Raw genomic sequence first — 12,871 nt, forward strand, 5'->3', positions numbered from 1 at the left:
CAGCAGATGGCCGCTCACACTGAGCCTGGTTCTGCTGGAGGTTTCTTCCTGTTCAAAGGGAGTTTTTCCTCTCCACTGTCGCTACAAGCATGCTTAGTGTGAGGGATTGCTGAAGAGTCAATGGCTGAAACTGAAACGGCACACTAGCCACTAGCCCTTAACTATCAGTCTTCCTCGCAGCTGTGCCAGGCGGTTTGATTGAAGGTGGGGGGATATAACTGAGAATGGGACGGCTTCTTCCCTCCAACAGAAAAGGAAAGCAGCCGTTGCTATGGCAACACAGTGATGCCCCATGTCTGTGGCTTTAGCCTGTTAAATTACACATTTGCCCCTCTCTTAAAACAAATGTATGCGGTCAAATAAAACTATTTCAAAGAAGATTTGTCCATTTTGGAATTGATTCAATTTTTTTCATATATTAACTTTTGATTTTCTGTCAGTGTGACGAAGATTCAGCAAACCAGCGGAATTTACATTTGAAGGAACCTGTTTCCTCCGCCTCCAGGACGCCGTTACACCTGCTGCCGAATTCCAGTGAGCCTGTAACTGATGCTGACTGGCTGTTTAAGGGCTGAACGACCCACTGGCCCTACCCACTATGGGGTTTGGGACGGCCCTTACTAGGGCTGGGCGATATAGAAAAAAAGCTTATCGATAAAAAAAATGCATATTGATCGATATCGATAATTATTGAAAAGATTTGAAACCATATTTTATGTGCAGCTCTGCCTGGACTTTTTATGATATTGCTAAATGATTTATTTTTAATAAAAAACACAAACACAGACTTAATTGAATCTTTATTTAACCAACTTTTTTAACCATAACAGAATTGTTTTAAAGAAAAATAACTTAAGAGACCTGAGTTATGTTATTAAATACTGACAAAGAATAAACTAAAGTGACCAGAAAAGTGACCAAAATAACAAATAACAAATAAATAAATGGACCCACCCGCATTCTTCTAAGCTGAACCTGGTTCAGCTTAGTTTCCTGCTTTAACCTGAGTTATTACTTTGAAGTTTCTGGCCCCTCAGCATTTTTCTCTCAATTGTTAGAACTACGTGGCAAACTGCCCAGAACTGAAAATATATATATATTTTCCCGAAATTCCCGAAGATTCCTTGGAGGACGACGCATATGCGCGCCGGGGCCTACACAGCTCGTACTCCTGCGGCTGTGAGCGGCTGAGATGATAAAAAAAGTTGGTTGTGTTATCAGACTTGGTTTTCACTGGTTCCCGACACATTTTCCAGATGACTGTGGTTTGTTTTTTGTCCGACTTGCCATGACCGAAATACTGCCAGACTGCCAAACTACAAAAACCCTCCTTTGAAACAGTTTCCTCCGCCTCTCCTTGCTGCATCTTCATGTGCTCTGTGTTGTGGTTTGAGAGGGCGGCGCTTTGTGACGTCGTGCCTGGGTCCGCGATTGTGATTGGTTGGGAGGAAGTAGTGACTAGCATAAACCTACATGCTAGGCTACAATGAGAAGGAAGGAAAACTGCGTTTTTTTTATTGAACTTTTATCTACTCTCTTTTTTTCTATTGCACCACACGTCTATCGATCGATATATATCGGTATTGAATTATCGCCCAGCCCTAGCCCTTACTGTAGCAGACCCTCTGTGGGAACTTGCAAACAGAGGGTTGGTGCTCAGGGGCCGGTTTGGGATTGGGCCCCTGAGTCGATGCAATCAGCTGCTTTTCCTTATATATAAAACTGCGAGACAATCTGACTGGATGATGTGGTTGAATTGTCTCTGTAAAATGACCTGAGCTGACAGGAGGTGAACATAAATGAACAAGTTACAAAGTAGAAATACTTTGTTTCCTTCCTTCAGTAGAAATGTTGGCTAGCTATGCTTTACTGCAGTAATTATGTTTTAGTAATCTTCTTACTTCTACCCATTACAGTTTGAAAATAGTCTCGTTAGTTTTGTTTCATTTAAGCTCATTTTCTTTATGGCCTGATGGTATTTAGAAAAAATAAAAAAATCCATCAAAATAATTAGTTTCATGTAGACAATTAATTTCTTTGTGGTTGGACTCAGTGCTGCACCTGTCAAGGCTCAGAACAGAGGACCCAGTTTTTGCAGTAGACAGACAGATTTATCAAAAACCTTTATTAAGAAAATGGATCTGCAGTCACAAGGGGTGACGTCTGAGACAGGAACCTCTGCAGGGAGAGAACACAGGTTAGTGACCACGTCTATCCGATGGAGGATGATTATTAACGTGTGAGGCTCCTATAGTTCAGTCCGAGCTCACAGGATGAGGTGGATTCTGCTAACAGCACACAGCAAACGCTGCCCAGAGAGTTCCAGACGCTCAGGCCTTGAAGACTGCAGAACAGGAAGCAGATCAGATCCAAGCAGACAAAGGAAGGCAGGATAATCCACACAGAAAGCCCATATTCTGATCTTCAGCTACCACAGCGTACATGTTATATTAAATAATACTACTTATACTTTAGCAATAGCATCAAGGTACTACTAAACTGTATCTCTTATACTATATCTGCTGGTTGTGCTGTTCTTTTTATATCTCTTTGCAGTCGATGAATCAGACTGAAGATGTTTAATCATTATCTCCCTTTTATCTCCTCTTTCTTTCATCCCTTTTTTCCTGTTTTTCTTTCCCTGTTCTATTTTCCCATTGCAGTGTCCATGTAATCTATAAAACTCCCCGCATAATTATAATAAAGCTATTTATATGCATAAATGAAGCGGAACACTATGGTGATAGCCGTACTGCTCCACTTGTGAAAGTAAAATCTGTTGGCCTCTTTTTGGCATCAAGATAATTATTCTTATTGCCACATTGCAGACAGGACACTGTTAGAAAAAAAAAAAAGTCCGGAGGGCGGAGCTAACGTCTGTGTCAGAGATGCTTACAGGAGTCCAGGCCAGAAGATCAGGGATCCGACAAGGTACCGAAGGGAAATCCAGGTCAGTGACAGGATCAGGCAAACAGGTCAGAACAGGAAGAGGCAGGCTCAGAGGTCCACAATCAGAACGGGTCAAGATCAGGCAATCAGAACACAATCAGCAATAAGATCGGGCAATCAGAACACAATCAGCAATAAGATCGGGCAATCAGAACACAATCAGCAATAAGATCGGGCAATCAGAACACAATCAGCTACAATGGAGAAGTTTCACCAAAGGCTCGAATAAGCGGATGACTGGAAGCAGTCAGGTTAAATAGAGACTGGAATAGGTGGATCAGATGAACGGTGATGAGAAACTAGGCAGAGCTAGGCAGCTGAACAAAATGAACAATCAAGTCAGTGATCATGACAGTACCAACTTGTTGTTCACCACAAAGCAAAATAAATAGTTTATCAAGATGATGTAAAGTTAAATGTGACAATGTTACCATTAGTTATAAAACTGAGAAAATGAAGTCTAAGGAAGTTATCAACCAGAATTGTAGAAAATGTTGCTCTAATAGGGTAGAGCAGTAAAGCTTCTTGCCTTAACATGTTTTCCTGCATTACTTTTACTGTTATACTTTAAGTAGTTTTATAAATTGTACTTTTACACTTTTACTGGAGTAAAAAGCTGAAGTTGATCCTCTAACTTCTACAAAAGTGTTTTTAAAAAGCAGGATTTATGCTGGAGGAATAAACATGAATACTTTAGACACCACTGTTTGTGAAGTGGCGCTATTGAAATAAACTGAATTGAAAATGAATTGAATTGTAATTGCCAACAGAAACACTTGGTTTTATTTCAATGTTTTTCAAATCTAAATAGCATTCATGCCGTCCAGCAGTGTTGGGCTAGCTACTTGTCCAGTGTAGTGAGCTAAGCTATCAGTTACTCAACAATAAATTAAGCTTCACTACACCAAAGCTACCACCTAAAGAATTATAGCAAGCTAAGTTACACTAATGTGTTAAAAGTAGCTTAACTACATCAGAAGCTACTTAACGTTGTACCAACCTAATATCAATTCAAAATGAGTCTGATACACTGGTTAAAATATTTATTAAAGATCAGCCAATGACATATCACACTGTAAACATTGCTTTATGATCAGCATATTAAAATAAAAACTGAAGTAATTACTAGTAGACAAACTAGTAAACAATCTGCTGTTATTAGAGCCAAATGAAAGGTACTGTGTAGTGTTCTACACATGGAGACATGGCTATGAGTTTGCATTCAATGGACATCTCTAGGGAAAACGAAACCCTACAAAAGGCATCTTATTTCTTTAGGGTCTCCCTTAGAGAAAACTTCTTCAGACCTCAATTAAACAGTCGATTCAAGTAACAAATGAAACTGTTTACAAAAAAGGGGAAAAAATAAAGAAGGTAATTAAGAGATACATATATTTATGTCTCACCATATAATTTAATTTCTACCTACATATTTATTCATTGTATTTTTGGGGGGGATTAATTGAATGCTTATTTATTTATTTATTGAGCATTTATTTATTTATGTATTTATTTTATATACGGTAGAGCTGTTCCTCCATAAATAAAAAAATCTTATCTGTGCAAAGCCTAAAAACAGATTTATGTAAACATCCTGTCTGGTAAACTAGGCCATGGAAATACAATATCGAAGTTTCACTACTGCTCTCTAATTAGAGTATCTTAGTGGCACATATGGGAAAATTATCCTGCCATAATGCAAGAGCACATAACTTCAATTTGAGAAAAGAATTTCATCTTCTTGCTCTCAAAACTTATAATGCTCACACTCAAAACATGCGCTCTCTCTCAAATATGTTCTCTTCTCTCTCAAATCTTTGTTTCTTCTCTCAGATTTAATGCTTCTTGCACAGATATTTTCTCCTCTCGCTTGCCTCCTTCTCTTCGCGCACAAACCGCGCTCTGCACGGGTCACAAACACACTCGCAAACCCGTAGGCTCTGCTTGCGGATTTTTTTTTTGCTCTCTCGGATTGCAGTTGGATCGTCGCCTAGCAACCATTCCAGCCAATAGAACGACAGGCTCGGAAAGGGTGCGCTTGTTTAACCCTACTGAGTGTGCCTGTGCTACTAAGCCACTTATAAGAGCATCAGCTGAAACTGCTATTTACAGTAGCTTGTGGCTGATTGTTGTTTCAAAATAGAAAACCTGGTTTCATTTCTTAGTTTTGCCCTGGATTTTGTAGCGTTTGTGGACGCTACGTCGCTACTTGATCAAAACAATAACGTCACTACAGGAAAGTTACTTCATAAATAAAGCAGCGACGCTACGGTCAAGCTACTGGAAAATGTAGTTAAACTAATAGCTTCGCTACATGTAGCGGCGCTACTGCCCATCACTGCCGTCCAGTGTTGCATTGAATACAATAATTTGGAATTACTCTGTTGAAAACAGAGACTTTTCACCGTGCATCACATCCCACTGCAGCTACAGGCATGAAAATCCTTCTATGACCTCTATGAAAACCTGAGAACACGTGGCTTTGCAATAACAAACAGCATAATAGAAATTAAATATCCAACATTGAAGTTTTCACCAGAAACACATTTAAAACTGTTATCTCTAGAATATCCAGATGGCCAAAGGATGCTGTAGTCATGCAGAAGGACTCTAAACAGATGTTTCAAAAACGTCACGTATATTGAATAAAGTTTTGATTCTTTATGTAGAGACCTAAACCTTCTGTACTGAATAGATTTAGATTTTTCCTGTAGTCAGTGAAATGCTGCACTAACTGGGTTATAAACCGCCAGTGTTTCTGGGCAGCACAGAGCGGCTGACCAGCAGCTGCTGTTCCTCGGATCATTTCTGAAGTGGCTCTGCACAGATATTAAAGAAAGATTACATTTTCAAGTCCTGTGATAACCCAACGCAATTTTCTTTCTCAGAGAGAGTGCATTGATTTACTCAAGACCAAGCCATGATTGTTTTTTAATGCCAGTCAGCAAAGCAGAACGAGATAAATTACTTTTCAGCCCATAGCTGAAATGCAAAAGAACCAAAATGTCAGTGATTTGTAAAAGAGAGATTAAAGCAGTTCTCCATTTTTCAAAGCTGTGGCGATACGTAGATCCTGTCATCCTCACCAGCAGCTGAATCGTCAGCGTCCTGAAGGAGACGCCTACTTCTGTTGGTCGCTTTATCAAAGCATCGATAGATGACGGATACATCGCTGTGTTGCTAAACTATTTATTTTGACCTCAATTAACTTATGTCATGAAATAACTATTTTAAAGTTTATACTGATGTTGCTTCAAGTTTATGATGGAATCCCATTGATTTTCTTTGGGGATTATTAAATGTTATCCTCTGTGATTATCTGAAAACACGGTTATGTAATGTACGGGAATCGGACCCAAGATACAACCAACACAGGTCAGTGACTTTTACAGGCTTTGTTTTAGGAATGAATGGGGAAAGCATTTAATGTGGAGGACACACTGCTGCGCTTGAACAGGAACCCCTGACTCAGGAGGTCCAGAGCATGAAGGCCCGGTTTGAGGCAGTGAACTGAGTAATGAGCTGAAGTCCGCCTGCAGACTGGGTTTGCTGGGGCACGGGCCCATTGGCAGCTGTCAGGTTGACAGGAGGTTCCAGTGGGGGCTTTCCAGAGATGTGATCCAGAGGGGTCCAGGTTCAGCAACAGTATGACGGATCCAGCCGCAGTAGAGACAGGGGGATCCAAGAAGGAAGGTTCAGGTCCAATCCAGGTTCAAAAACTATTAGGTTTCAGAGATCCACAAAGGTTAGGCAAAATCCAGTACTCAAAGGCAGAGGGGGTCAGGCTTTAATTCCAACAAAATATTAAAGTCTTTCTGAAAGAATATTGGGATCAACTGTATCAAATGCAGCACTGAGATCCAACAGGACGAGCACAGATACAAGTCCATTATCTGAGGCCATGAGAATATCATTAGTGGCTTTCACCAGAGCTGTTTCAGTGCTATGATGAGCTCTAAAGCCAGACTGAAACTCTTCAAAAAGTTCATTATGCTGGAAGTGATCGCACACTTGTTTGGCAACTACTTTCTCAAGAATTTTGGATAAGAAAGGAAGATTGGATATAGGTCTATAATTGACCAAGTCATCTGGGTCAAGAGACGGTTTCTTAAGCAGAGGTTTAATTACAGCAGCCATTTCTTTCTACATATTATGATCAAACCTTTAAAGGTGGGAATATGGGTGTTGAGCCATATGCCATGATCATGGTTTTTGGACATTGGGAACCAGTGTCCATGTTTCATCTTGACATAATGACCAGAGAAGAGAACGCAGCTTTGGTGAAAAAACAGCTGTGGAATCTCTGCATCCCTCAGTTTTTAGCCAAGGATCTCAAAAGCGGCCACCGGACCTCCCACAGAGGTGTGACTTACCAGCCCCCTCTCTGTGAGGGAAAGAAAACCCATGAAACAGACAGGATTTTGTTTCGGCAGGACCTCCAGCAAGATGGAGATTCAAGGCCCAGGGGGAACCAGATCTCCAGAATCCTCAAGGATAAATCAGAACCTTTCAGAACCAAACTGCTGCAAAACAGACCTTTTGCAACACATTTAGCTTGAGTTTCAGAACCTATAGAGCCAGACTGGATGAGAAGCCAGCCTTGATGTAAACCACTGAGACAAAGAGGACCCCTGCTGGGAGCCTGAGACAAAGAAACCCCTGGTTGCTGCCCTGACTGCTGAGCTGCAGCTGGATGAAACTCAAGCCTTCCAAATAGACATGGACAACTATTTATTTTGGTTAAAGCAATGATAAACAGTCTCTGCATGAAAATGATTACAACTGATGGCCACACATTTTCAAAATCCCCATGATGTCATCAGCAGGGCTCAAACTTAAAGAATCATTTCAGAGTCAGTTGTTTCATGAAAATATGACATTTTGACATAAACATGGGTTTTTATTTTCTATGTTTCAGGTTTGCCTGCAGTTCAACAGGATGGTTGGTAAGAGCTTCAGACAGGAGTTCTGTGCAGCCCTTCATCATCATAGTCTTACAACTCCTGACCTTAAAAAAACAGACCGGGTATGGATGTCTGTTCGTAGTTTTAAGGGTAGCATATGAACCCTTTTTTAATTTTGAGATGTCCTCTCTGCTCTCTCAATCTACCAGACTTTGAATGTGACAGAGGTCTGATGCCTTTTCCTTCCTGTCATTCACAGCAATGATCCTTTAACCTTCTTCAGGGCCTGTTTTACCACCCCTCCCCAGTTTATCCCTTAATTATTTCCTCTCTTTTCCCGTTTTTAAAGCTCCCTGATTTTAACCTGTAATACTCAGAGACTGAGGAGCGGATGGATGGATAAATGACCGGTCAGTCTGGGAAACGGAGGAGAATGGAAACATGTAGAATCGTAGCATAACCTGCCCTCCTCTCTCTGCATGTCTCTTCCTCTCATACATATCACTTTAGGAGTGGATTGTTTAAATTGTTCGTCTTTTTGTTTAATTTGATTGTTTAATTGGTTCAGGTTTGTTTTATACCTCAAACTATTAAAGGAGAATTCCGGTTTTTAACACTTTTAGCCCATTTTCTGTAGTGTCCAGGATGAAATCGAATGATCGACACCAAAATTTTGACAATTGGTCCTGTCTCTGCTTTTTGGCTCATGCAGAATCCCCCCCCGGCTGCTTTAGAATGGCTTCCATTGTGCATGTCCGATAATGTCCTTAAAACAACCTTAAACGTTCTTTTTTTAAAATATGCTACTCACCGGGTCGTCAGCGCTGTTCAATGACGTTCCAAAAAAAGTTTCGTAAAGAAAAAACGTTCCTGTAGTGTTTTATTTAGCATTTTGTAAATCCCATTGAGTTCTGTTGGAATAGTCAATATTCCCCTGCCACCGGAAACGGAAATGGGGCCTGTTTACACAGTTGTAGTCTTTTCGCTTCACTCTGTGTACTCCGACGTCGAGGTGCTAACGTCTCTGTTAAACACTTTAAAAAACTCTGAAAATGGAATACGAAAGGTGGATTCTTGATTCTCTATGTATCTATGCTTCTTTTTCTATGTCTGCTTGTGTCTCCTTGAACCCCAGTGGGCCTCAGCAGATGGACGCTCACTGTCTTCCTGTTCAAAGGGAGTTTTTCCTCTCCACTGTCGCTACAAGCATGCTTAGTGTGAGGGATGTTCACACCAAGCAAACCTGGGAAACCTATGAAGACACTGTTGCAGTGATCAATTCTACTAAAGATAAATGCATGAATGAGTTTTGCCAGATCCTGCTGAACATTAGTCCTTTAATCCTGGAGATGTTCTTCAAGTGACAAAACGCTGACTTAGCAAATGTTTTTATGATCATCTGAAGGTTCAGGTCTGAGTCCATCATAACACCAAGATTTCAGCCATAATCTGTGGTTTCTAGCTGTAGCAGCTGAAGCTGTGAGCTAACTCTGGATCCCTTCTTCTTTGGTCCAAAGATTATTTCCTCAGTTTTTTTTCTATTCAGTTGTAGAAAATGATGGTTCATCCCCAGATTGATCTGTTCTAAGCTCTAACCAACGCTCTGATAGGTTCACGGTTACCTGACGACATTGGGATGTTAAGCTGTGTGTCGTCTGCATAGTTAGGCTAACCTATCTGGTTGTTTGCTAAAAATTGAGCTAAGAGGCGCATGAAGATGTTGAATAGGAGGGGCCCCAGAATGAGGCCTTGAGGAACCCCACATGTGATTTTTCTGGTCTCTGATTTAAAGTTCCCTACTGACACATAGAAGTCCCTGCCCTTCAGGTAGGATTTAAACCAGTCCAGTGCTGAACCTGAAAGGTAAACCCAGTTTTACAGACGCTCTAATAAAATCCACCGATCAACAGAATCAAACGCTGCTCTGAGGTCTAGTAATAGCAGCACTGTGGTTCTTCCAGGGTCTGAGTTTATACAGATGCCATTGAACACCTTAATCAGGGCAGTGTCTGTACTGTGGTTGCTATGGGAACCTGACTGGAAGACATCAAAGCAGTAGATTTTTGTTAATAAGCATTTAACTGTTAAACTGCAACTGTTTCTATATTCTCACTGAGGAAGGAGGTTAGAGATGGGCATGTAGTTTTTCAGGTTTTTAAGGGAAAACACCCAACATGAGGGATTAGTTTATGGTTTGAATTAAATCAGACTAAAGCAGACAAAACTTTCTAAATAAAGCTTGGGGTTAGAACATTAGAGCTTAGCTGCTGACTAGTTTCTTCTCAACTTTTGCAGTTTATTGGGCAGAATTGGGACATTTTAATAGATTATTAAGATGAATTATTATTTATTGTAACTGGAGAAAGCCTTGGTGCTGGAAGAAAATGTTAAATAATTTAAATAGATAATTTTGTAAAGCTCTATTGAATTAAAATGATATTTAGAGTTTTGAGTACTAAAGACATATAGTGTGGTCAGAAATTAATATAGAATTTTAATGAACTGAAGTTAAGTTAAATTGAAAAGTAGTAAACTGTTGTTCCAACTAGAGATCTTCCGTTAGTTTAACTTGGTTTCAGCTGAAGTATTCTGTCCCAATCCTTTGGGGGCTGAAGTACATTGAACTTAGTTTAGTTATAAAATTAATCCTTCAGTACTTCCATCGTTTAAGGCAGCGAGTTAGGATGGTTTTTGAAAGTAGATTCTACTAATCTTGGTTTACAGCGTATATTTTCACTTTCACCATATTGTTGACCATTTCCTGTATCACATGCGATTACTTAAAGGAATAGTACACCCAAAACATGATTAGCCTTCATTTTCTACTCACCCCCATGCTGAACAACACTCTGGAGTACTTTTTTGATATCTCAAATGCATCTGGAGATCTGGGAGGCTTCTTGCTGTCTGCTGACATTCAAATAATGGAGGTCTATGGCGCCCGAGACAGAAAGGTCCATAAAAGTCCACAAAAAACGTGTCAATATTCCTCCATACTGCTCGTCCAATGTATTCCAAGTGTCCTGAGTGGGTAGCGTCCAGAATTTACTGGAAACGAAGTCATTTAGAATGTTTTTAGAGCATAAACAGTAGTGTATAGGATTTCCTGAAAGCACGCACATGCGCGTTCACGACGCTACGGAAGCCGGCAGACCAAACCAGCGCATTCAGCTCGGCAAAGAACTCATGCTCTTCCTCAACACTGAAGTCCTCAGACATTTTTCTTTCGTTGTTTCTTTCTTTGCACAGGTAAACAGCACATTTCTTCTTCTACGCTTGCATTATTGGCAGAGCAGACGCTGAATGCGCACTTTCATCTGGTTTGGTCTGCCGCGGTTTTCTTAGACTCGTGAACGCGCTTTTAGGAAATCCTATACACTACTGTTTATGCTCTAAAAACATTCTAAATGACTTCGTTTCGAGTAAATCATGGATGCTACCCACTCAGGACACTTGGAATACATTGGACGAGCAGTATGGAGGAATATTGACACGTTTTTTGTGGACTTTTATGGACCTTTCTGTCTCGGGCGCCATAGACCTCCATTATTTGAATGTCAGCAGACAGCAAGAAGCCTCCCAGATCTCCAGATGCATTTGGGATATCGAAAAAGTACTCCAGAGTGTTGTTCAGCATGGGGGTGAGTAGAAAATGAAGGCTAATCATGTTTTGGGTGTACTATTCCTTTAACACACATGCCACAAAGATCAAGACTTCACAGTTGCTGCTCTGTCTTAAAATCTATATTTTTAGAAGTTTTTTTTATTTAATATGGACTTTAAACTTATTACATATTGCTCCTTTCTCCTTGGTCCAAAGAAAAGCCTTTTTTTCTCTCTCCTGCATTCAGTGACCCAGACCCAATACTCATACTAGGCCACAAGTCTCTCTCTGAAGTGTGCTTATAGAGGAAGTGCACTTAAGGATTCAAGTGCGTAAAATCTGGAGAATTGGAGCAGTGCTTCCAGCCTGCATCCTAATGCAGACGTCTAAATGGAAAGGACTAATCCCCTTTTTTTGCAGCTTTATTGCTAAAAAAATGTTTTGTTGAACAGGATCATTCTTCATTAGACCACCGGTTTCAGATAACAGCAGTAGTACTTTAAAGTTTGCAACATAGCTGCGTGAAGACCACCACAATGATAAAAAAGTCAGTGAAGGGTCTTGCTCAGGGACCCAGAGTGTCAGTCTGTGGGAGTGGGGCCTGAACTGAAAACCTGCCCTAACCACCAGGCCAGCACTCCCCCCAGCTAAAGCCCAGTGTGCACCAACAAGAAATGAAAAAAGGAAATAACTCCTCGATGTAAAGTAAATAGGATCTAGATGTTGAGTAGGTCTCATTCGTTCGATATCCAATCTAGCTAATTACTCATTATTTGAGCCAATATCAAATCGCAGCATCTCTGTATTTATACTTCATATTTCCCCAAAGCAGATGTGTTTATATTTTATACTTTATAACCACATCTATTTTCCTATGAAATTGCCTGTGCAGCGCAACAAAACAGACCTGTGGTCTATCTTGGTCTGAGCTACTTAAGGCCTCTCACAGAAAATCACTTTCCACGATTTCATTTCTATTCACTTTCAGAGTGCTTCGTGCCCCGACGTTTTTAAACACACGTTACAGATCAGGTGCATAATCAGATGTTGGGTGTGTTCAGGGCTTAAGGCTGAAAATATTTATTCACATTTAACATGATTTTTGTCAATTGCTCATTTGAACTGTATTTATTACAGAAATGTTTTTATGGCTTAAACTAAACCCACAATATTGTCATGATCTTGGCGCTGATGGCTGGTTAGGTTGCTCAGTTTCTTCACCTGTCCAGTTCTGCCCAGTTTTCTCATCACTGCTCACCTGTTCCACCTGATCCTGCTTCTATTTGAAGTGCTTGGTCCCAGCCATCAGTGCCAGATTATTCTTGAGAATTTTTCTAGTTGTACTAATAGTATTCTGATTGTCTGATCCTAACCTATTTCTATATTCTGGAACTCTCTGTGTTGGAACCGCTGC

The 12,871-nt window shown here is 40.4% G+C and overlaps 1 protein-coding gene across 1 annotated transcript in view; it reads right to left on the reverse strand.

The window, feature by feature from the left end:
• Positions 1–2,266: 2,266 nt before the first annotated feature.
• Positions 2,267–12,871, reverse strand: part of LOC119785653 — a 33,043-nt gene continuing 22,438 nt past the window's right edge. The window contains exon 5 of the mRNA XM_038288404.1: positions 2,267–2,344. Coding sequence (XP_038144332.1) covers positions 2,267–2,344 — 78 coding nt within the window. The remainder of the gene's footprint in view (positions 2,345–12,871) is intronic.

The sequence above is a fragment of the Cyprinodon tularosa genome, unplaced genomic scaffold (genome assembly GCF_016077235.1).
Source record: "Cyprinodon tularosa strain WSP-4 unplaced genomic scaffold, ASM1607723v1 ctg254, whole genome shotgun sequence".
In the NCBI taxonomy this organism is placed as follows: Eukaryota; Metazoa; Chordata; class Actinopteri; order Cyprinodontiformes; family Cyprinodontidae; genus Cyprinodon; species Cyprinodon tularosa.